Genomic DNA, 26,632 nt, shown 5'->3' on the forward strand with positions numbered 1-26,632 from the left:
CTGCAGGTAAATTATCAAAATTCCAAATCTAATCGACTACCTGTTAGAGCAGGAGTTCCTCAGGGTAGCATTCTTGGGCCTATATTGTATAACATTTTCACTTCGGACCTCCCTGATTTGCCTCAGGGTTGCCACAAATCTTTGTTCGCTGATGACACAGGCATTTCCGCTAAAGGAAGAAGTCTTCGTGTTATTTGCAGCAGACTTCAGAAAAGTTTAGATATTTTCTCTTCTTATTTACAAAAATGGAAGATTGCTCCCAACGCTTCCATAACTCAACTTATGATATTCCCACACATGCTTAGAGCTTCCTTATTGAAACTTAGAAGTAGTCATGCAGTCGCTATGAACGGAGTTCCAATTTCTTGGTCAAGTCAAGTGAAATATCTTGGATTAGTACTTGACCAAAAATTAACTTTTAAAGATTAACTTTGCCTGACGAATAAACTTATAATATTTAAACAAGTTTTTAGACCGATCATGTTTTATGCTGTACCACTATGATCTAGTTGTTGCATTATCAGGAAAAAAAACCACTTCAAAGGATTAAGAACAAAGTTCTGAAGATGATTTTGAAGTTCCCTCCCTGTTACAGTACTACCGATGTACATATAATGCAATTGTAAGAATTAATTCCCTTTATATTTGGATAAGATTTAGTTTTAGTTCTTTAATTTTAGGTTGCAAGTTTTTATACTCACATGCAGGTATAGAAAACATGTTTAAAATACAGATTTTCAAAAGCAGGAACAATGTTAACACTCTTAGATATATATATATCATAACAATTGATGCTGGTGAGTTACTGTAGTAGCTGGAGTATCTAGAATTTAGAATAAATAACGAGTTAAAAATAAATAATAATAAAACAAAATACTCAACTATGATATTTGACAGCATTTATAAATCCTATTCAATTCAATAGTAAGAACTTTACAGATTATTTGAGTTCATTTCGGCTTCGGTTAGATGTTCATTAAATAGGTTCGATTACCATGACAACAATCTCTGACTTTTCTTTGAACTGTGTCCTAAAAATTCTATACGGCAGCGTTATTTCTTCACAAAATGCGGAAATCCCATTGACATTAAACACCCGAACAATATGCGAAACACGGGAAACGGCATAAGTTTCAACCTTTTCTCATTATGCAAAGCATTTTTTTTTTATTATCGAAAGGCTCGTCAATCCGGAGTATAATCCCCATCAATCAACGCTGAACGGTCCGAAACAAAGACCGTGCTTCGATTCACGGCAAACACAGGACGAAAATCCACAGCCCTGCGTTTCCGAAGAAACGTATCGCAACCACTTGATCGAGTTGTCGAGTGTCGTCCTGAAGGAGAGTGACTGGAAAAAAAGTAGTCCATAATTGCTGAGCGATAAGCGATCTGGGACCGGAATAATCGTCATCGTCGTCCGCAGGATTTTATTTTCTCTCCCTCAAGTGGACCCACAAAAGTGAGACAAAAGGAGGGTAGGCATAGAGAAAAAAGGAAATCAACCCGCTCAGCGCCTCAAGTGGGCAGGATTCCGTGTGCTACCACTGTGGTTTCTGTGGCCATACAAAAACCGTGGGACTTCTGCGAAGTAATTTCCGGATCCTAGCTGTGATTATTTGCCTGAGTGTGTTGACTTTGACTGCACCAACTGTGATGTAGGGGATCTTTTGCCCGATTTTCTGCTTTGTTCCAATTCGCGAACAGCCGCGCGCCAAAAAGGAAGTTTATACCATCGAGGAGAGGGAATCAGCGAGGTTGGGTTCGTCGTTTGCCATCTTGAGGACACTTGAGACTAATTGATCTTTTGCTTTCTGCTTGGTCGGGTTGCATCGACACCGCCGCGGTAAGGGATCCGGGGGATCAACTTAAGAAAAGCGAACTGATTAAGAAAATGCATTGTTTTTTTTTTTCTTTTCCCGTCATTTGATTCTGTCAAGAAGCCAGGGTGATTGAACGTTTTGGTGAAGGAGTCCTTGATGCTTGATTGGGGGAAGGAAAAATTTGGTTATGTGAAACCGAAAGTGCGACCAACCTGGGAAATTGATCCACCTGAAGTGGTACTGTTGAGACGAAGAGCACATTGAGCCGAGTTTTGCGTGAGAATTTTAAGGAAAAAGGTAGTTTTTAAGAAACAATCACATTTCACATACGTTTTCTATTGTAGACGCCTAACCTCCGACAAATTATCAACATTACAATTTAAACGCTACGACACAATGATCTAAATCTGATTCCATGTAAAATTTATTTTCAATTGACAATTTGATTGTGTTTCATTCTTTGGTGCCTTTGTCCCGCCTGCCAATGCCAGATCGACATCGCATTCAATGCGAACCAACAATCCCAGTTCCCTTGATTCTCACAGTTCTCAAACGCACACGCAAGTTCCGGGATAGCCTCCTTCCCATCGCCGCATTCAGTTGCACAAGAGCACCCCGAAAATCCGGTCACGTCCCAATGGATTCCGAGTCCACCGAATGAATAGACCGACATAATCGTCTTGAAAAAACATTTGAAATAATTGCAACAAAAACCCCGTCACAGTAATAACACCTTTTCGGTCTATTGTCGCCCGGATCCACCCCCTGAATCGCCCCGTGTCCTGCTTCTTCCACTTTCAACTCACAATCAGTAATGGGCTTGTAAAATTTTAGGAATCAAATTCATTCACACCATTAACATAAAAGTACGTGTGATCCTTCTGCATCGAACCTACAACGAGGGATTCTTCCCGATTCAATAGAGCCAAAAGTGTCAAACGCAAAAATGCTCGACGCCCACTTCCGCCACCGCCACAATTCGCCTGTTTGTTGTGCTGCATTGTCCGGGGACAAAAAGGACTCGTTTTTCTCTATACCTACAACTACCAACGCACAAGGCCACTACTAGGTATGGCTTTCTTCCTCCTAATGGGCTCCGGGGACCTTTCGGGCGCGTCGGCGGTGTTGACGACAGCTTTCCTATACCCTCGTCTTCTCCTACTCCGCCGTTGTTGCTCATAAAAGGTATGTTTAGAGTTTTGTTTTCCTATTGGAGCGATTGTGTGCGCCATGGTTCAAAACCATCAGAAACTTGCATCGAGCAGAAAACCCGAAGAATTACAAAAATCAACCTTTCTAATCGTATGGACTCTTTTGTCGGACGAGGAGATTTACCCCCTCCAGGCATCGAGGTTCTTTACAATCATTCATAAAAAAGTGCCATTTATTCCACACATCTACAAAGGCATAAAGCATCGAGAAACGTGTTATTCTGTCTACACGCTAATTAGGATCTCAGGATCACTGATGGATTCCTGAGAAAATGAAGACAAAAAAAGTTTGGATTTCATTCTGCTCCCTTGAGTGACGAACGGCGTTTCTCGTCGCTGGCCACGGTGAATTCCTCGTAAAAGTTGCTTCCCAGACGGAGACTTTCGTCGATGTGAAGGTACGGACCAGCGTAGTCTGAAAAGAAATAAATGGGTTTATAATTGAGTAAAAGTTTCCACATTCCAATCCGACAGATGTCACCCCGCCAGTGGTACAGAGTGTCCCACTTAGCGTTGCCAGATATACCGATTTATCGGTATTTATTCCGATTTCCAAACTAGATACCGATATACAGATAACGTTCCTTAGAATACCGATTTTTACGATTTTATACAGATTTATACCGTTTGTTTTTTAATAATCAAAATTATTATTGCCTGCCCGCGCTCGAATTTCGGAGAAATTTTTTGTGAGAGACTTGTATCTTTTTGAATAACTCAAACTCAACAAAACTTGTTTACAATCATCTCTAAAGATGCCTTATACTTGATACTCTTTCGACTAATGTTTGGATTTCCTCACCGTTTTTGACTACCCACCAATCGAGAAATAGTCGATGTCTCTTTTCGGTAATTCCTAGGGAATCGAGAAATATTTTTAAACATTAACTGCCTGAAGTTTCATCCATATTTCCCTGGAATTTTTTTTCCACCTTACCTTGGAAGCTTCTTCAGCCTTCGCTCGAATGATTCTTTCATCTTCTCCCACCAGTTTTTTTTTAACTTTCCCGGAACTTCAACGATGCTATCAGATTGTTATTGCGTATCTATACTAGCTGCAGGCACATTTAAAAACTTCGGAAACTTCAGAAAAGTCCATACTTTTGTGTAAGTTTCGATCAATTAAAAAAAAAGTTTCATTAACATCTGTTAAAATTCGAAAACCCGAGAATTTCAGAAAAGTCCAGCGAACTCACGTGAACTTAAGGAAACATCATAAATATTTTGGAAACATCACAAGTCCAAAGAACTTCAGGGGAATTTAATGGTTTTCAGAAACTTAAGTGAAGTTCAGAGAACATCAGGACAGATAAATTAATTAATGAAAGGAGTTCCGAGAAACTCAGGCAATTTCCGAAAATTTCAGCAATGTCCTGAGGGACTCATGCAAATTTAGGAAACGTAAGGAAAGTTACATCAAAACTAAAACATTGTGAGAACATTTTATGGGAAGTTCTATGCTTTTGAATGGTAGTATCGATAACTTATAAAAATTAAAAAATCGGGAAGATCAGAGAACTTCAATGCTGATTTTACAATAAATTCAAGAAAATTTTGAGAGCACTTAAGAGATTTCGTAATCTTCAAGAAAGTCCAGAGACCTTCAAAGATGATTAGAGGTATTTCGGTAGTCTTATTATATTCAGGGAAGTACCAAGCACTTCGAGGATGACCAAAGAACTCCTAAACAGCCCCTAATTTCAGGAAAATAACAAGAACTTTTAAGGAATTTCGAGGAATTATGGAATATTTATAAGTGAATTTCAGGAATGTTCCGAAAACTTCAGGGAAATTGCGAAGTCTTCAGGAAATTTTTCTGGATCATTAGAACATCCCCCAGGAATCTCTTTCTTCCGGAATTATGTCATTGTTTCTTTGGACTGTTCCGTAAGCGCTCTTGCTTCCGACTTTCTTCAGCTGTTTCTTCCAATCTACCTTAGGAAGTTTCTGTCAGCGTCTCCAGGAAGCTTCTTTCGTCTTCTCCAGGAAGTTCAATTAATTCTCCCAGAAATTTATTTCGTCTTCTTCTGGAAGTTTGACCATAAGCCAAAGGGTTTTTTTTTTTTTTGTTCAACTTTTATTGGAAGGTTTTTCCGAGCTTCTTCTGGCTTTCCCTGGAAATGGCTACTTCTGATAATTTACTTCCGGTTTCCGAAACTTTTCTGGCTTCCTTTAAATGTGACATCCGATTTTTTTCCGATAGTTTATTTTAAATTATTTTGAAAGTTTCCCGGATGTTTTTCCAACTTTACTTTTTTCCAAGCATCTAGGAGAGCTTCTTTCGTCTTTCTCTGGATGTTTTTTTCGGATTCGCTCAGAAACTAATCCAAACATTCCCCGGAGTTTTCTTCCGGAATTTTCAGATCATTGTACAAAAGCTAAAATTTTGCTTTGATTAACGGCTTTCTCAGTCTTGAAACACTGCAACGACTACGATGTAATCTGCTCGACATTTCGACCATGGGTTGTGGCCTTTTTCAAGTGAAAATATTGTTTGTCGTTATTGCCAATAGTTTAGTCGTTGTTGTGGCTGCTTTTTCATATTTTGGTTTCATTTAATGATATTTAATTGAAATAACTACTTTCTCACAATTTTGATCACCACTTGAGGACAACGATAATTTAAAAAATTAAAGACTGTTTTAAGACTGAGAAAGCCGTTAAAGCAATTCCCCTCAAGTCCCAGTCGTCACCATCGTTAAAATTTGCGCTTTCAAAAACGGCAAAAATATAAAATTAATTAAATTGTAATTACCGATAAATACCGACTTTTTAATACCATTGATACCGATAAGCTTTAAAACAATCTGGCAACGCTGGTCCCACTTTCAACTCGCCGCCATTTCTACCCCGACGAAGTTTATCAGCTGTTCAGGCTGTTCATCGATGTGTGTTGTTGTTTACTTATTGCCCAACAAGTTTGTTTGCGCAAAGTGCTTTATTTCATCGCATCATCAAAATGTGAGGCATTTCTCCGGAAAAGCGCAAACAGATCGTGCAAAAATGGTGCAATATTCCCAACCTATCAGTAAGTTGGCGAAAATGGAGGAAGTAAGTATCGGACGAGCCATCCGAAAGTTTGGTGAAGACGTTACCGTTGAGGACACATCGAAATCTGGCCGTAAATTACGATCAGTGGACCGAATAGTGGACCAGAAGATCACCAAGCTTTTGTCTATAAGAAAAGACACACTTTAAGGCTGCAAATTCAATCGCGAAGAATTTGAAAAAGACTGGACAAAAGTGGCCAAAATTATTGCCAAGGAAACTGTGCTGAAGCTCATGGGCAGCGTCAGATCAAAAGATCGTTCCTTGGCATACGATTAACGGAACATGCGGAGCGGATTATTTTTCAATTTGATGAAAATAATCCGCAGTTTATTTAATCGTATGCCAAAATGCTATAGAGAACATATACATGAAATAAAAATTTAAGTTCATTGACATAACGTTGTTTTATTCCAACAATAAATTGTGCTTATACTTTCTGCGACACCCTATAGATAATCCAGCTTTGCGGTATGGAGATTTTAGAAAAAAAAAAACGTAAATTTCTCTTCAAACCTTGCTCTAGCGGTGAAACATATTCTACATTTTGTTCTTTTTAGTAATAGCGACATTATGTAGAAATAATATTTCGAACAAATCACATAATTATTGATATTTTTAATAAAAAGGGAATTTTGCCATACATTATCAAGTCGCTTTTCCACCAGCCCTTACTAAAGAATCGTACATCGTTCTTAGTATAGATACTATAGATTCCATAGATAAGCGGAGGCACAAAAAGTTGTTTTGGCAACCATGAAAAATAAATGATCTGAATGGCATCCGTGAAAAAAGCTGGAGCTCTTCGTTGCGCAGTTTTGTTTTGCTTCGTGCGCAAAAGTTCAAAATGAAGTGCAATGCAAACCCATAAAAAAAAACTATAAAGGTACATTGAAATGTATTGTAACCATACAATAGAATTTATTGTACTTAAAATAAATTGTACTGTCCACAACGATAAAGTAACCATAAAATTTATTGTTTCCACAATATAATCTATGGTAAATGGGGATATCTACAATAGAACAAGGGGGTCGTTATGTATTTTAACCATACAAAAAATCAGTTTTTCCCGGACAAACTTGAGTCATTTTCCATTAATTTCATTGTTTTTCTATTGTGGAAAATTCATATTATATGGGACGTATTGTAGATCTATTGTAATAACAATATTTTGAATTTATTTGTATGGTATACATTCGATAAGATCGATTGTTGGCAATAGATTTCACTGTGATTTTATATTATTTTTTTTATTTTTCATTAGGAAAAACGGCTGGAGTAGATAATGTTGATGCTAGAGTTATACAAGATTGCTTTCATGCCATTGCACAGTGGTGCAGAGCGGAAAAATGCATGGAAATTGGGTTTTGCGCAAAATCTACTGGCTTTAGCGTTTTGATGTCTTGGAAAGAGTTGCTGGTAATGAAAAAGCGCATCTTTTCATTGGATCAGTCATTAGAATTATTCAGTTTTAGAGTGACTTCAAAAATCTAACGCTTCAGGTAAATTTCTGGCAATTTCTTTGACTTCCTCAGCAAAGTTTTTTCGAATGGACAAGATCCATTCAGTGGTAAACAGTTTAAAGGGTGTTACGATCAAAATTTGGTAAAACAAGAATGCGAGTAAATTGATTAAATTTTTGACGTAGGACTACGTCTTTGATTTCTATATGGGGGTTCACTTTGTGAAAACCGAAAATGGAACATGTAACAAATTAAGAAAGATTTTGAACGTTAATAACTCAGTTGCCCCTGGTCCAATTTCAATAATTTTATCACCAATCGATCAGAAATATGGCTTGATTGAGAAACTATTGAAAACTGGTAAATGTTCAGCATTGTCCAAAATCGTCGAATTAACTAACAAATCCACCAATTACCTACATGCATGTGCTGCTTCCCCAGCACAGTCGTCAGAGAGTAGTAAGTAGACGAAACAAGTGGAAGTGGCATTCGCCTCCGCGCCAGCTAATAGGGAGAATGGAATTGCGTAATATTTTGCACACTCATCGCCATATTCAGAACCAAACGCAAATTCTTCGAGATAACTACCATCCGTTGTCTGGCTCGCCGTGGCGGTGTCTGACGTATCTCCGGTCTGATTTACGAGGTGTGCTGAAGGTGTTCCTGAAAAATGGGATCCGTGATGCTGTCACCTAAAACACGCCTTGCGTAAGCGGCCATGGATGTCATCTACGTTTTGAAGTGACAGAGACGCACTCTGTTTGGTTTCGGAGGTTGAATCATCACCAACATTGGCAACAAAACGCCTCTTTTCAGGGCCACCAAGCTTATTACAGTAAAGAGTAGGAATAGAATTCATCTGCCTGTTTGTCCATATTCAGAAACAATGATCACACAAAATGCTCATGTAATCAAACTGGAAGCAGGGGTACAAATTGTTTCGATCAACCTTGATCAACTTTGAATCGCCACGGCCGGATATTTTCGATGGAAGAAGCAACAATCTAGCATCTAATTCGAGGAAGACGGCAGGAAACATTTGTGAAGCCGAGTTATTTACGAAAGAGAGTGTCGATGAAGAGAATCGATCAATGTAGATAGGATCTATTGAAAAGTGACGCGAGATTTGTTTTCCGTACTGAGCTCCAATGCTACCGACACCAGGGAGCCAGCTCCCACACCTGGACCCTACCAATCGACCCATCAACTCATGAACCGGGGAACAACGGCTTTACTTCCCGAAGGAAGGCGTGATCAGAGATGTTATGCCTTAGAACATGCTGGTGGCGCCGACTGAGATTGGACCCAGGCCTGCTGGGGTGAGAGGTAATCACGCTAACCACCGGTGCCGATATCTTTCAAGGTGATATCACGGCGAATGAGAACGACCCAAATTTGAGTTTAGTTATCTCAGAAATAAGAAATAAAGTGCAGGAACTCAGCGATGAGTAAATTTGCCTCATGTTTTTCCAGGTTTTCCCAGGATTTTTCAGGGAAAAATTCCCGAATTTGAGAAAAGTAAAGATTGGATTCACTCAGTCTATTGGTACTACTCCGAGACTGAATAAAATTTTCGTCAATTCCCTCATTTTCTGGCAGATTTTTTAGGTTTTCCACAAGAAACCATGAGACAAATTTACTCATCGCTGAGTTCCTACACTTTTGGCGATTATGAGTGAACTAAACTCAAATTCGCCGTGTACGCAAAAGGAAAAGAGCCAGTGTCGCTACTTGATAGCAAACTACTCATAATGGGAGGAGTCTTTGTAGCTTTTATACCACTTGGTTGCACATCATTCTGCTTCAACCTGAAAAGATATAAAAGAGCGCTGCTGTATGAACAGAAATAGCATCGACGGCTCATCAAATCATTCGCTGCCAGACTGTTGAGCAGTTCAGTCGATTTGAATTCTCTCTAGTTTCGTTCGTTCGTTCGCAAGTCGAATTAGCTCCGCGTTGTGTAGTGACGCTCTCGCTGACCCAGCCATGGGTAAGAAATCGCGCGGTAACGCGAGTGCCGGTTTACCGGGAAAACAGACTCTCCCAGGAGACAGCGCGACCACCGAGCCAGCCCAGAAGAAGCAGAAGAAAACCCCATTGCCCATCCCGACAGGCGTTGCGGACCCGCAGCCGGGGCCTCCCGGAACTAAACGACCCAGACCTGAAGACAGCAGCGCCACCGTATCAGCAGCAAAAAAGCTGCTGAGCAACAATCCGTTCTCCGCCCTGCAGAACGGAGCCCAGCCGCAGTCGGACCCTGAGACGGTGCCGAAAAAAGTTAAGTTGCCACCCTTCTACGTGAAGGGCTTCCCTCCCGGGCTATGGGAGCAGCTGGATTTCTACATTAAGCAGGGCCTTCGCTGCACCATTCAACGGTGCACGGAAGGCTACAAACTGATGGTCCCGGCCGAAAAACACTTCAACGCAGTTCAGGCCCTCTTGGACAGAATGAAGCTGGAGTACTTCTCCCACGACATCGAGGCCACCAAGCCGCTGAAAGTGGTGCTGCGCGGGCTCCACGACATGGACACCACCACCTTAATGGACGAGATTAAGGCGAACGGCCTCAAGCCGGTCGAAGTCCACAAGATGACCCGCAGCAAGGCCATCAAGTATCGTGACCAGCTCTACCTGGTCCATCTGGAGAAGAACTCCACAACCGTGAAGGATCTCCAGACGACACGCACACTGTTCCACATCGTAGTGAAGTGGGAGCGGTATAAACCCACCCACCGTGGCGTCACTCAGTGCTCGAACTGCCTATTGTTCGGGCACGGCACCAGGAATTGCCGCATGGCCAGCCGCTGCATCAAATGCGGCAAAAACCACAAGATCGACAACTGCGACAGCATCGAGGAAGCCACTCCCACATGCGCCAACTGCGGTGCCGCCCACAAGGCCACGAGTAAGGCCTGTCCGAAGCGGGCCGAATACGCCGAGATCCGGAAGAAGGCCTCGTCCAACAGCCAGCCCGGTCGCAAGAAGGTTCCAGAAAACAACGCGCAGAACTTTCCTCCGTTATCACCGGTCCAATCACGGCCAATTCCAGTGTTGCCGCCGCTCCCGCTCAACCAACAGTTGGCTGCCGCTGCAGTACCCGGTCAAGCCTCCGGGCCATCGACGGATCCCCCTGCTCCGGGATTGGCCGGTACAACCGGTGAAGCTACAGACGATTCTCCGCTGTCAACGGATGAGATCGTCACACTGTTGGCCCAGGCCATCATCATCAAGCGCACCTGCGCAACAAGAACACAACAGCTCCAAGCTATCATCTCCTTCGTCGCTAATTATGGACCGTGAACCCATAAAGATCGCCAACTGGAACGCTCGCTCCGTAGGGGCGAAAAACATTGAGCTTGCAGACTTCCTCCGCAAGCACGACATCGACGTGGGCCTTCTCACCGAGACCCACCTCAAGACCGGTGACAGCTTCTGGCTGCCCGACCACAGCATTGTCCGGCTTGATCGCAGCAGCTCCAGGGGGGGCGGTGTCGCGGTCATCATCAAGAAAGGCATCAAGTACTGCACCCTACCCCACTACCGCACTTCCATCATCGAGGCCGTCGGCGTTGAGGTGGAAACATCGACCGGAAACGTCCGGTTCATCGTTGTCTACTGCCCCCGGCAATGTACCGTTAGCAATGGTACAGCACAGCAGTTCAAGAACGACCTTGCCATCATAACCCGCACCAATGCCCGCTTCGTAATCGGAGGGGACCTGAACGCCCGGCACGAGGCCTGGCGGAACTACCAGCAGAACCAAAACGGCCGCCTGCTATTCGACCATTCCCAGCATGGTCTCTATTCCGTCTGGTTTCCGGACGAACCAACCTTCACATCACCGGCGGGCAACCCATCGACGCTGGACCTGTTCTTGGCAAACACCAGATTAGCCAAGCCGGTTGCCGTCAACGACCTGAGTTCGGACCACCAACCGGTGCTGACCGAGCTGGGCTACAACGTGGCCCCTGCACCGTGCCAGCGGAAGGACTACCATCGAGTCAACTGGGTCCAGTTTCGACGCGTGGTCGACCGCCACATCGACGACAACCCACCGCTCGACACAGTGGATGACATAGACCGGGCCCTGGAGGGTCTCCATCAAGCCATATCCGTGGCTGACGAAGAGTGCGTTCGACGAGTTCCTGTGAGGGGTAAGTTTCAAGCAATTGATTCCCACACCAAACTCTTGATTCGGCTCAGAAATGTTCGTAGACGCCAGTTTCAGCGGACTGGGGATCTGCAGCGTAAATACGAAATGGTCGATCTGAATCGGCAGATCGCTTCCAGAATGGTCTCAATCCGGAACGAGAGTTTCGGGCGGCTCGTTCAGAACCTGGACGACCGTTCCAGACCATTCTGGAAGGTTGCCAAGGTGCTGAAGTCTCACCCCAAGCCCATTCCACCACTTAGAGTCAATGACGAACGGCTTATCACCAACGAAGAGAAGGCCAATGCAATTGGGGAGCACATTGCCCAATCGCATTTGCTTGGCTCTACAATCCCAAGTCCACTCGAGAACCAGGTTGTGCAGTGCGTCCAGACGTTAGATACCTCCCCTTGTGCCGTCCCTCCAGAAGAACGGATTACAGAGGAACAAATTTGCTCAGCGCTGAAATATAGTAAAAACATGAAGGCTCCCGGGTTTGACGGAATATTCAACCTAGCGTTGAAAAATCTCAGCCCGAGGGTCCACTCGCTGCTGGCTGCCATCCTCAACAGATGCTTGGAGCTGCACTACTTTCCAAGCATCTGGAAGGTGGCAAAAATCATCCCGATCCGCAAACCTGGGAAAGACCCTTCACTACCGTCAAGCTACAGACCGATTAGCCTGCTCTCAGCGCTGAGCAAGCTGTTCGAAAAATTGATCCTCAGCCGACTAAACAAGTTTGTGGAGGAACATGACATTCTTCTTCCGGAACAGTTCGGGTTCCGCAAGGGGCATTCCACCAATCATCAGCTAGTGCGGGTGATGAATAACATCCGAAGTAACAAAGCTGTATCCAAGTCCACAGCCATGGCCTTGTTAGACGTCGAAAAGGCGTTTGACAATGTCTGGCACGACGGACTTATATACAAGCTTTGTAACTCCAACTTTCCACCATACCTTGTGAAAATCACCCGTAACTATCTCCAGCAAAGGTCGTTCAGGGTGTCGTTGAATAGTTCCCTTTCGGGACAATTTCCGATCCCAGCAGGTGTTCCGCAAGGGAGTCTGCTGGGACCACTGCTTTACAGCATCTACACGTCGGACATCCCTCCTCTAGGAGACGGTTGCGTGTTCTTTCTGTTTGCAGATGACACCGCGATAGCTGTCAAGGGTAGGATGCCTCGTGAAATTACGAACAAGCTCCAACGATGCCTTGACACCTTTACTGATTATGCCACCACGTGGAAAATCAAAATCAACGCCTCGAAAACCCAAGCGATCATGTTCCTTCACAGACAATCATTAAAACTTAAACCGTCTCCCTCCTGTACCGTAATAATGGATGGTACAAGGGTCGAGTGGTCCACTGATGTTACTTATCTCGGGATGTTGTTCGATGAGAAGCTCCTGTTCCGCTCGCACATAGAGAAAACCCTAGTTAAGTGCTCCGCCTTGGTTAGGTGTTTGTATCCGCTCATTTGCCGCAGATCCCGCCTCTCAAGGCAAAACAAACTGGCTGTTTACAAACAGATCATAGCCCCCGCGATCTTATATGCCGCCCCGGTGTGGGAATCGTGCGCTCAGACCCACAGGAACAAAATCCAGGTTGCACAGAATAGAGTGTTGAGGATCATCCTAGATCGTCCATTCGACACAAGAATAGCAGACCTCCATCAAGAGGCAGAAATTCCCAAAGTAGATTCCAAAATTGATGATATGACAACTAAATTTATTCAAAAATGCAATCTTTCTGAACATGCTTTAATAAGCAATTTGTACATAATAGGTTAAGTGTATATAGTAGAGTAAGTTAGTTTTAAGCTGTAAATAGTAGTATTAAGTAGTTTCTCTTCAAATTCTAAAAACAAAACAAACCAATCCCACCAAGGTGGTCGACCGTGTACTAAGTCTAGGACTAATCCTGTAAAACAAATTTTAAATTTTGCCCATACCTAAAGATGAAGAAAGCAATTAAATCACTTAGTAAAAATTTATATGGTAATCGTCCAAGTTAAACTAAAATAAAGATCATTTAAACTAACTAAAAATGGCATTAGCTCATTTTCGCTTGGACGGCGTGGTGAACAGAAATAGCAGCAGTAGAAAGGTGGTGGCTAGTCCACTCCTTCACACCTAACAAGCATCAATTGACTGGTCGTGGCAAAGGAGGAAAAGGAGGCGCCAAGCGTCATCGCAAAGTTCTTCGAGATAACCGCCATCGGTCGTCTGGCTCGCCGTGGTGGTGTCTACGAGGTGTGCTGAAGGTGTTCCTGAAAAATGATGTCCGTGATGCTGTCACCTACACTAAACACGCCAAGCATAAGTGGCCATGGATGTCTTCTTCAATAAAACGGCCCTTTTCAGGGCCATCAGCTTACATCAGTAAAGAACCGAACCACAAGCCCCCAACGACCACACAAAATGGTCTCCAGGTTCGTAATCTTGTAACCAAACTTGGAAGAAGATGTGCAATTGATTTTGATTGATTCTCTTAATCAACTTTCTCTTTGAAAAAGATTACTACAAATTTGGTACGCCTACAATTCAAAAACGGAAAGATTTGAGATAATAGATAATTGATCAATTAAAGAACTAAATGCTCTTCACATTTATTCCGTCCACTAGCTTCCGTTCATGCCCTAGGCACAGACCCTTCTACTTTTGTAAGAAATGCACAAATTATTGCTATTTTTCTCGTTAATTACCCACTTTATTCGAGCAGTTAAAATTACGTTGACTACCACTTGAACTTTGGAATAAAACATTATGTTGAGATTTTTTCTTCTAGAACCACGAGAAAAGTAGCCAACATTTGTGCGTTTCATAACAAAATAAAAATTAGTTGGTCCAGTTTTGTGAAATAGCTGGTAGAAAGTCACGCCAAAGCTGCTTGACAAAGTGGTCCTCTGCCGGCTGATTGCTCGAATTGGCTCGTGTTGTGTATAATTTCGGCGCCGTGGTTCCAAAAACAGAAAGTCGCGTTGACGAAGAGGTCTCTCAGGGGCATACATATTTAGCTGAGGCAGCATTGTTGGACAGTCAATATCACCCTTAGGCAGCTTTCCAGCGAACATAGCTTGAGCGACCGTCCGTCTCACCTCTAATGGTTCGATTCCCATGAGACGGCAACGCTCCTCGTACGGAGGCAAGTTCGTTGGGTCACGCCAGTTGAGGAAACGAAGAGCATATCTCACAAACTTGCGTTGAACGGATTCAATTCTAGTGATCCAGCTAGCATGGAAAGGGCACCAAACAACTGAACTTGACTCCAATAAGGATCGCACAAGCGAGCAGTAGAGTGACCTGAGGCATAGCGGGTCACGGAACTCGTCAGCAATTTTGAAAATAAATCCCAATTGTCGATTAGCTCTGGAGATGATGTCATTGTAGTGGATTCTGAAAGTGAGTCTGCAGTCCAAGGTAACGCCGAGATCCTTTATGTGCTCTACACGAGCAAGACAGCGTCCGTAGAGAACATAGTGAAACATGATTGGTTCGATTTTACGGTGACAGGAAATAATGTTACATTTTTCGATGCTTAGACTCATTAAATTTCTTGAGCACCAGTCAGCAAAAATACCTAACATATTCTGAAGATCCCGACGGTCTGAGAGACTTTTAATAATTTTGTAGATTTTCGTATCGTCTGCATAGACAACGCGGGATCCTGATGGTACCAGAAATGCGACGTCGTTTAAACAGATCGAAAACAGTAGCGGTCCCAGGTTACTGCCTTGCGGAACTCTCGAGTTGTTTGAGAAAACATCCGATTCCGACGCGCCAATCTTAATCCGTACATAGCGATTCACCAAGTAAGATCTGAACCAATCCACAGCCGTTGACGAGACGCCAAGTATCTCCAGCTTGGCAAGCAAGATATTATGGTCCACCGTGTCAAATGCAGCTTTTAGATCCATACACGCAGCATCGACTTGCCATCCTGAATCCATGCATCGCAAACAGTTAGAAGTAAACTGCACCAGGTTCGTGGACACGGAGCGCTTCGGGTAAAAGCCGTGTTGTTCTGTATCGATATAATTTTTGCAACACGCGAACAGAGCATCATTTATGATAATCTCGAACAGTTTTGAGCAGGCACACAGGGAGGTGATTCCACGATAATTCGCGACATGTTGCACACATTAGAGAAAATCTTAGAACTTGTTGTAAAAGGTAAGCTGTTGGAGTATTTAAATAGTAATAGTTTGTTGATACCAGAACAATCGGGATATCGGGAAGGTCATTCTTGTGAAACCGCGTTGAATTTGGTATTAGCTAAGTGGAAAATAACTTGAAGTGTAAAGATACGATTGTTGCTGTTTTTTTTTTTTGATCTAAAACGCGCTTTTGAAACAATTTCTAGGCCCTTATTGTTAAGATCAATCAAGCGCTATGGAATTACGAGTACTGCATATAAATGGTTTGAAAGCTATTTGTCTGACAGAACTCACTGTCACGGACTGTTTTTAATGATTATGTTTCCAGTCCCGTGGAGAATACCCTTGGAGTGCCCTAGGGAAGTGTATTAGGGCCCCTGTTATTTATTATGTATATTAATGACTTGTGACTTGTTTTACGGTTTTGCGACATTAATCTTTTTGCAGATGATACTGTGTTATTCATTGAAGCTAAGGATTTAGATGATGCCGTTTTACACTTGAATGAAGATTTGCGTTCTCTAAGTAGATGGTTGAAGTATAAGCAGTTGAGATTGAATACAAGTTAAACTAAATTTATGGTAATTTCGCGGAATCGATTAAATGAGAACGTCTCTGTTGTAATTGATCGCGTTCGGGAGATTAAATATCTTGGCGTCATTATTGATGACACACTTAAGTTCAACTCTCACATTGACAATGTCATCAATAAAATTGCCAAGAAGTATGGAATTCTATGTCGATTGAAAAACGATTTAACTATTGCCAGTAAAATACAGCTTTACAAATCAATCATCTCTCCTCATCTAGACTTTTGCCCTTCCATTTTATGTCTGGCCAATGAAACACAAATATCGAGATTACAGCGCTTGTAGAATAAAATAATGCGTTGATTTTGAGATGTATTAGCTTCACTTCCTCAACTTTGATGCTAGACGCCTTACAATAGTTGTCGGTGAAGCAAAGAATTGTATATTTGACTATGGTGTTCATTTTTAAAGTAGTTAACGGTTTGCTGCCTCGATATTTGTGTGATCGAATTGAAAGAGGAAGTGACTTTCGTAGATATTATACTAAAAACGCGGTTGAAACAAGAACACCACATTTCTTGACTTGTGCTTCACAAAATTCATTATATCTAAGGAATAAATGTTTTCAATTCGTTGCCTACACATATCAAACGTTCAGCAACACTTACACTGCATTTCACACGTTAGATCTGTCGTTTGTTTTTTTTTTTTATGAATTGCCAAATTATGTATCGTGACGAAGTTATCTACAACGGATAATTTTGTATGGATAGCTGTCATAATGACTTTTTAATAATTATTATAGCACTACAAACACTATTTTTGTTCGCCACGATGGTGATGATGGATTTTTAATATTTGATTTAATAGTAGTAGATTAATTTAAAAAAAAAGTAGTCTACAAAGGTTTGAGCCTCGCGCGCGTATTACGGATAGAGAGGTGCTCCAATTGACATAAAAAATGGTTGCTCGCGTTGAGATTAGAGGATCGACTGATGAAGGTAGCAGTATTTATGGTAGATTCGTATTATATCTAAAAATCCGTAAATCGAGGAAACGCAACAACTTGGCTGCACTCTCGCACTGACTTTATCCTGAAAACATTCGCCTACAATTTTGGAATTTTATCACACAATGTTGAATGACGGAAGATTTTGGAACAAATCAAATCAACTCAAATCAAATCAAATCAAATCAAAAACAAATCGTGTTCCGTTTGTGGGATATTGCCAAAAGAAGTCAGATGCAACCTCAACTTACCACTCATCGGCTTCCACTCGACATCTCCGGTCAGCTCACTCCTGGGTACACCAGTGGCAGCAAAACTAGTCCACAAATCTACCATCTTTCGAGCTATCTTGGCATCCCCTTCATTGAGCTTCGGTTCACCGGGAGGAAACGGAAATAAATACAGCAAATCATTGGAGTGGTGAACTCCACCATCAAATGGATAGTGGGACGTATCCGCTCCATAACCAAACCGAGTCTGCTCTCCACGGTAGTCAAACGAGTATAGGAATGTCCCGTTCGGATTTACGGCACTGTTAGCTTGGGCTTCCCGAAGCAGTGCTGCCTTGACCAGGATCGTTCCTGCAAGCTGCAAACAAAAATCATTAATACCAGTTCCATGCTTTAACGAGAATTGTTCAACCTACATCATTTAACCCATCGGTTAGATTTTCAAACTTCCCACTGGCAAGCTGCTCCTGGCTAAACAACGACCGAATCTGGTACCCAGCCAACGATCCACTGGGGTCTTCAGCTCCCAAAATCTTATTCACCTGTTCCAACAAACCGTACTTGACAAAGTTGGGATCATCCAGCAATCCTCGGTTCTTCAAACCATCGTAGATCGAGGTAAGCAAGAATGTTCCTTCGTGCTTTACCACCCCGGCCATCATCGGTAGATTAGGACGATTCCTCCCCGCTTTGATCATCTCCCAAGGCTTTTGTGGTAAGAATCCATGATAGTCCTGCACGGTGAGCCGATTACCTCCAACGTCGCCCAATCCCTTGGCCGCGGTGGACCGCGTTTTGTGTTCGATGAAGCTTCTCAGCAAATGCCACACGTCCACCTGGTGCATACAACGTTCGACCTCCATCAGAGGCATCACGATCTTCCGGGGCTTATCAGCATTGGGATCGCAACCCATGATGGTGGCAATTTCCCGTGCATGCTCAGCCGGATCCTTGTCCCACACCCAAGGGGCACTTGATCCCCCAGATTGTAGAATCACCTTGTGGAACAAATTTTCTGGAACCATGGGACTGTACATCAACGCCGAAACGGCAGCCGCGCCTGCGGATTGTCCGAAGAGGGTCACATTTCCGGCATCGCCTCCAAAGTGACCGATGTTATCACGCACCCACTCGAGAGCAAGTTTGATGTCCATCAAACCGGCATTGCCGGGAATGGCTTCGGTTCGGGTCGAAAGAAACCCTAGCGGGCCGAGACGGTATTGGACTACAACCAGGACGATGTCCTTTTCCAGCAGGAACTCCGGCGTTTGGTTCGAACCGGCTCCCTCGTAGAAACCTCCACCGTGGATGAAGAACATAACTGGTTTTGAGCCGGATAGCTGAAATAGTAGAAGTGGAGGTCAGTTGGGTTAGCGCAGAAAATATGAGATTCTTTATATTATGCAAAATTTTAACAAAACAATGTAATTTATTTGATTTGATGTAACGTCTTGCATTTTTAATTTTTATATCCTCTTTCCGCTTGTCCTTCATAAGTATGGACTCGCATAGAAAAGTTTTGCAATACCGATTTAAATATTGCATCACCTTGAAAAGCTTAGCATTACCGATGATCGCAGTAGGCCGCGCTAAAAACAGTCGTGTTTTTCTTTTGCTGCGTATTTTTTGTCACCGAATTAAACTTTTTTTTTGCTTTAAATTTGTAAATTTATGTCTTGAAATTAAGTTTCAAGTGTTCATAAAGTTATCATTTAGTTAAATATCGTGTTTTGCCGGTATTTGCCTTGAGTGACTCGGTTGACCTTGAATCTAACCTCCAAAATATACGACGCAGCTTCAGGTTTATTGTTCAGTGTCGGGTTTTCATTGCCTCCCGGGAGTCCGGTTTTCCGAGTTCGGATGCCACACTTTCGGTTTGTAATTCTATTGAGAGATTCGTCACCGTGACGTGGGTGAGTTTGAACCCGGTCCGGTTGGTGAATTAGCCCGGGAACGTGCTGATACTGTGTCCGTCGCGAGTTTTGGTGATGATTCGGTGGCCGACGTTGCCGTGAATCAGCAAGTTTTCCACTTGCAAAAGTGCTCAGCTGCTGGTCTCTCGCCAGTGTTGGAGATTGCGAGCGATCTGAAAGATGCTTCGCTGGATACGGGTGGTAGCTGGTGACCACGAACGATTCCTGGGGAAAGCACTAGACGCGAACCTCACTCCAGATGGCCATAGCAATGCAAGGAAATTTGTATTCGTTGAAGGAAGTATTCAAATTAACATGGTGAGACCAGTTCAAATATTTTTTACAATTCAAAAAGTATAAACTCTAAAGGGGAAATGGCACTAGTTGGTCAAGTCACTAAAGTCCCTTTTTCTTGTAATAAGTCACTATTTTCAACTTTTCTAGCGTGAATTTATTTCAAGATTGATTATTCTTTGCATTGTGACGTTTAATCGGCTTTCTCTATATACAGGATGTCTACACATTTTTCTGGATAAAATTACCTGAGTTTTCCAAGATCTAAAAATATTCAATTTCGTGAAGTTTCATATTCCATGTAAAAGTTCAAGATATTGAAAAAATTAAAAAAATTCCAGAGAACTAAATTTAGATATTTTTAGATAGTTTAATGATGTACAGCGAAGTTCCGAATACTTCGAGGACGATCAGATAGGTTCAGAATAATCCCATTAACTTAAGCAAATTTGCAGCGACAAGGAGTTCCGTGGAATTATAGGGTATTGCAAGAATTCTATGATTGATCCGAAAACGTCAGAAGCGTCAGGAAATTATGAATATATATTTATATCTGAAAATTTGCTTGATTATTAAACAAATTTAGAGACCTTCAGGTAAGCATAGATAAGTTCAGGGAAAATTAGCGAGTGTTAATAATGGAAGAATGATAATGGAGTTAATAATTAAGGAAAATTTTCGAAACTTCAAGTCAAATTATTTAAGTCTAGACAGTCAAGAGAACTTAAAAGAAATTCAGTAATCGTTTAGGCACCAGAAAAGTCTAGACTATTGAAAAAGTTTTATATTAGTGTCGATAATTTAAGGGAAGTTTTATGAACTTCATAAAAATCTTGAGAACTTCAGTGACGACAAAAGTTCCAGAAATTTAGAAAAACTTCGGAAACTTCACAGAAGGACAGTGGTCTTCAGAAACATTACTTCATAAAAATCTATGGAGCTTAAGATGAGATCCGCGAACTTCAGAAAATTTTATGAACATTAGCCAAATGCGGGAGCATTTGAAAGAAGTTTAGTAAGCTCTGAAAAATGGAGGAATTTCAGGGGGAGGTCAGTTCCATTAGTTTAAGAAAATTAGTGAGGAATTTAAAGCAGTTCCCAGATTTCCAGATAACTTTCAGATTATTTGATGTCTTCGCATAAGTTCAGAAGTTTTTTTTTTTTTTTTCTTGGATTTGTTTTCCGTCGATCTTGTTTTCCGTGCTGCGCACCAATGCTACCGACGCCAGGAAGGCAGCTCCCACACCTGGACCCTACCACCTATCGACCCATCAACTCATGAACCGGGGACCAACGGCTTTACTTCCCTTGATCAGAGATGTTATGCCTCAGAACATCCCGGCGGCGCCGACTGGGATTGAACCCAGGCCTGCTGGGGTGAGAGGTAATCACGCTTACCACTACACCACCGGCGCCGCTGAGTTCAGAAGTTCACTGAAGCTTAAACATTTTTAGGGCGATTTAATTAAATTTAGCGCAGTACAACAAGCTTCTTGAAAACTGCAAAAACTTTAGAAAAGTTTTGACAATTTCAGAAAATAACAGAGAACCTTAGAACAGTTCCATCAATATTAGAGAAGTCACATAGATTTTAAAGAAGTTTAGAGAACTTCAGTAAATTAATTAACCTTTAAAAAAGATTCATGATCGTTAGAAAAATTGAGGAAACTTTAGGAAGTCCTATAAAGTTCAGAATTTGAGGAGACGTATTGTGAGCATCAGGCTAGTTTATAAAACTACAAAAGAACTTCAAGGCAGTTTCATTAATTCAGGAAAAAATTGAGTTCTTTCAAGTGGTTCGGAAGACCTCACAATAGTCCATTCCATATTCAACGGAGATTTCCTCAAAATCTCGATGAAAGTATCTTAAGAATTGAATTTTCTTTTAGTTTTCCTCGGAATTACCTTGAAATTCTCCACAATTAGAAATCCTTTGGAAAGATTCTCCGAGTATTCATTGAATTCATTTCAGATTTCCTTTTCAATCTCACTCCTTTCCTTGGAATTCTACTCACATAAAAGTTTCCTAACAACTCATTGGCATTTCTCCTGAGAAATTCCTTAGATTTCTTCTCATAATTTGTTTGGCAAACTCTCCTGAATTCATTTTCCGAATTCTTTTGAAGATATTCTGGAGTTATTCTCACATTTAATTGTAATCTTCCTTTTAAGTATTTTCAAAAAAATCCAATGACTTGTGCTCTGTATTAGTTTTGCCCACAAACTTTGTGAAATTATCCTCAGAATGCCCTTGGAATTTTCCGGTTAAGGTTTCTCATGAAATCTAAAATTCCTCAGAACTACCTAAAAAGTCGATTACATTTGACGTTTTCCTGAATGATTTTTTTCCCACAGCTCCCTTGGGATGAGGTCCTTAGAAATTATAATAAAATTCCTCGAGTCTTTAAAACTGTGCATGGAATTTGACACCAGATTCTTGAAAATTTCTTGAAGTATAATAGCTGTTAAGTCCAGAGCTAGTTCAAATTATTTATTTATTTTTTAGAAAATATGCATGTTCCTAAAACAATTTTTTTTAAATTTATTTGTGACTTAAGATTTATCTACTGTGAATCTTTAAAGTTCATAGTGTGAATAAAATTAACGAGAAAAATTAAATGGTTGTATTTAACAATTCATTATTTTCCTTAAAATATCCTTAGTAAGATTTTTTTTAAATTCTTAGAGACTTCCAGGTTTTATAAGGAGACAAATAAATTCCTGGGGATTTCCGGTTTTCAAGATTGTTTAAGTTAGTAGATACCGTGACTAATACCATGTGTTTGCTTATAAACTTTCTATTAAATCTTTCGCTTTAAAGGTTCATATCGTACATAAGTGTTCATGAGATAATAATTGAATAAATCTAAAACATCAAACATTTATTTGATGCGCCTTCTCTCAGGTCACTTTCTAGTCACTATTTTTACAACCATAAGTCACTATTTGGTCACTTATTTATTGAAAATGGTCACTAAAATCACTATTTCTGACAGCAGTGATCGCTGCCAGCCCTAAAATCTGCTATTTATCAATTTTATCTAGATGAACGCGTCATTGGGACGGTACTAATGGATATTTTTGGACGCTATTGAAAATTTAGTCGATCACTGAATTTATGTATGGGCCCAAATTAGGGGCATTTAGGCCGACATTACATCCCCTACGTGCCAGGATTCAAAAGAACAGTTCGAAACTGGAGTGTGTATGTATTACCAATATCCATTTGATAACGATAATACATACATGTGAGGCTTATTGTAAGTGAAAGTAACCTCGGAATGGGCGTGACTCTCCAGACATTCTGAAATGGGTTGCTGGATCTGCAATAGAGCTATCACCTTCTAACTCCCGCACTAAAGCTGTCTACAATGACCATCAAAGCGACATTGTAGAGAGAGTTCTTCGATAATAACACTGCTGACCAGTGGAGGTGTGGAATACACACACATACACCTTGAAAAGTTTAGCATCACGCAAAGAAAATGTGTAAAGGTATTAGGAAGTAGTTCGGAAGCACTGAGTCACTTCAAAAGTGTTTTGAATCACTTCGGAAAGTTCTAAACCACTTAAGAAAACTTTGAAATCACATCGTCTGAGTCACTTCTAAAAAGTTTGAAATCCCTTCGGAAGTTCGGAAAGTACTGAATCACTGAAGAAAAGAATTGAATCTCTTCAGAAAGTAGTTGATCACTTCAGAAATGTCCTATAGTGATTAAGTAGTTTCGAAGTTGATTCCAATCTATTCTGAATCAATTCAGTGCCTTCAAAAGTGACTCCAATTATTTCTAAAGCGATAAAAACATTCCCAAGCGATTCAGTGCTTTCTGAAGTGATTCAAAACACTTCTTAAATGTTTGATTACTTTCCGAAGTGGTTGAACATATTTTTGAAGTGAATCAGTACTTTTCAAAGTGATTCCGAACATTTATGGGATAATTCAGTTCTTTTAGATTTAAAAATTTTATGAAGTTATTCAGTACTTTCCGTAGTGATTTCAAATATTTCTAAAGTTCTTTCCTTTATTTAACGTCGGTCTGTTCCACAATCTTGTGCCAATCACCGAAGGCATCTTCCACACCTGCGTAGGATATCGCACCCATTCAAACACACATGGGCCAGGACCAACGGCTTTACTTCCCTTCCGAAAGAAGACGTGACCAGGGATTTGTATGTCTCTGAAAAATCGCACCGACCCCGGCTAGGATTGAACCCAGACCCATTGGGGTGAGAAAGCAGTCACGCTTACCACTACACCACCGGCGCCGGATTGATATTTCTAAACTGATCTAGTACTTTCCCAAGAGATTTAGAACCATTCGGAAGTAATTCAGATTTAATAATTTTTGAACGGATTCAGCACTTTCAGAAGTGATTCCGAACGTTTCTGAACTGACTCAGTACTATCAGAAGTGATTAAGATCATTGCCGAATTCATTAAATCCCTTCCGAAGTTCTTTTTTTTTAACTATTTGTTTTATATGACTTCTGCGTGAAGTCAACGATTTACACAGTTGAAGATGCTAATTTCAAATAACAAACTAGAGTGGTAATTTTTATACGATAGATGAGGAGATGAAAGTATAGAATTGTTAGTTCCGTTAGAGTACGGCAGTGTGAAATTGTTTATATAGAGAGTAGAAAGCGAGCAAGGACAACTATTATGAATGAACGTACAAATCGGTTTGATCATCTCTCTTTACCAAACTCCCCCGTTGGAGAGGGATGGTGAGGGGTATTCCCCCACGGCACCACTGGCAAAAAGAGATTCACCGACACGCTCAAGTACCGACGATGTGTTTGAAACAGTTCTATTCGAACAATTTCACACTGCCGTACTCTAACGGAACTATCAACTCTACACACTTAGAAAAATTCATGTAAATTTAGGTGCTCTGAGACTGACATATACGAGCGTCAATTTTGACATAAAATAGACGCGAAATTCATCACAATCAAACGTACGTTTCGTCGAGTAACAAACTTTTCATTCTAGGAGCACTTAATTTTACATAACATGTTTATTTACGTGTCATTTATGTCAAAGATGGATTCCGTCACGTGTAAAATTAGGATTTTCGAAGTATGTATACTTTCATCTCCTCATCTATCGTATAAAAATTACAACTCTAGTATGTTATTTGAAACTAGCATCTTCGACCTTCCGAAGTGATTCCTAACTTTTCTGAAGTGAATAAGTAGTTTTCAAAATGATTCAAAATGATTTCTGAAGTGATTCAGTAATTTCAGAAGTGATTATGACAAATTTCTGAATTGATTCAGTACTTTTAGAAGTGATTCCAAACCTTTGTAAAGCGATAAATAGTATCAGAAATTATTCGGTACTTGACAAACCGATTCTGAATATTTAAAAAGTTATTCAGTACTTTCCGAAGTGATTTAGCACGTTTCTGAAATGACTCAGTACTTTTCAAAGTGATTTCGAACATTTCTGGGATGATTCAGTTATTTCGGAAGTGAATTCGGATTTTTATTAAGTTATTCCGACGTATTTCCGATCGTTTTTGAAGGGATTCAGTACTTTCTGAAGTGATTACGAACATTTCTGAAGTGATTTAGTACTTTCCGAATAGCGGCGCCGGTGGTTTAGCCGTAAGCGTGATTACCTCTCACCCCAGCAGGCCTGGGTTCAATCCCCATCAGCGCCGCCGGGATGTTCTGAGGCAGATCACGCGTTCATCCCTGGTTCATAAGCTTTTGGGTCAATAGGTAGGGTCCAGATGTGGGAGCTGCCTTCCTGGAGTTGGTAGCATTATCAGCACGGAAAACAAGATCGACGGAAAACAAATCAGGAAAAAAAAGTATTTTCCGAAGTGATTACGATTTTTTTTTTGCTTTCCGAAGTGACTGTTTTGATTCGATTCAGTCCTTTTCTAAGTGATTCCGAATATTCTGAAGGGATTCAGTTCTTAAAGAAGTGCTTCCGATAATTTCTGAAGCAATTCAGTACTTTCCGGAGTGATGCAGAATTTTTTTTAAGTGATTCAATACTTTCTGAAGTGTTTCCGAACATTTCTGAAGTGATTTAGTACTTTCCGAAGCGATAATTAATTTTTCAAAAGTAATCCTTGCTTTCCGAAGTGACTGTTTTGAATCGATTCAGTCCATGTTCAGTCAGTTCAGTGATTTCGAATATTTCTAAAGTGATTCAGTTCTTTTAGAAGTGATTCCGATCATTTCTGAAGTGATTAAGTACTTTCCGAAGTGTTTCCGAATATTTCTGAAGTGAGTCAATTCTTTTAGAAGTGATTCTGATCATTTCTGAAGTGATTAAGTACTTTCCGAAGTGATTACGAATTTTTCAAAAGTAATCGTTGCTTTCCGAAGTGACTGTTTTGAATCGATTCAGTCCATATTCAGTCGTTCAGTGATTCCAAATATTTCTGAAGTGATTCAGTACTTTCCGAAGCGTTTCTGAATATTTCTGAAGTGATTCAGTACTTTCCGAAGTGATTACGGATTTTTCAAAAGCAATCCATGCTTTCCGAAGTGGTAACGATTTTTTCAAAAGTAATCGTTGCTCTCCGAAGTGACTGTTTTGAATCGATTCAGTCCATGATCAGCCAGTTCAGTGATTCCAAATATTTCTGAAGTGATTCAGTTCTTTTAGACGTAATTCCGATCATTTCTGAAGTGAATCAGTACTTCTTGAAGTGATTCCGAACATTTCTGCGATGATTCAGTTCTTTTAGTTTTGATTCCGATTTTGACGTAGGACTACGTCTTTGATTTCTATATGGGGGTACACTTTGTGAAAACCGAAAATGGAATATGTAACAA

The 26,632-nt window shown here is 41.1% G+C and overlaps 1 protein-coding gene across 1 annotated transcript in view; it reads right to left on the reverse strand.

Moving 5' to 3' along the window:
• Positions 1-3,195: 3,195 nt before the first annotated feature.
• The window catches only part of LOC135704503 (uncharacterized), a 65,946-nt gene continuing 42,509 nt past the window's right edge, over positions 3,196-26,632 (reverse strand). Inside the window, exons 10-12 of the mRNA XM_065225985.1 lie at positions 18,041-18,964; positions 17,646-17,982; positions 3,196-3,449 (exon numbers count right to left, since the gene is read on the reverse strand). Of these exons, the coding sequence (XP_065082057.1) occupies positions 3,331-3,449; positions 17,646-17,982; positions 18,041-18,964 (1,380 nt within the window). The 3' untranslated portion in view covers positions 3,196-3,330. The remainder of the gene's footprint in view (positions 3,450-17,645; positions 17,983-18,040; positions 18,965-26,632) is intronic.

The sequence above is a fragment of the Ochlerotatus camptorhynchus genome, unplaced genomic scaffold, assembly GCF_037179485.1.
Source record: "Ochlerotatus camptorhynchus isolate MF236.1 unplaced genomic scaffold, CSIRO-AGI_Acam_v1.1 ptg000242l, whole genome shotgun sequence".
In the NCBI taxonomy this organism is placed as follows: domain Eukaryota; kingdom Metazoa; phylum Arthropoda; class Insecta; order Diptera; family Culicidae; genus Ochlerotatus; species Ochlerotatus camptorhynchus.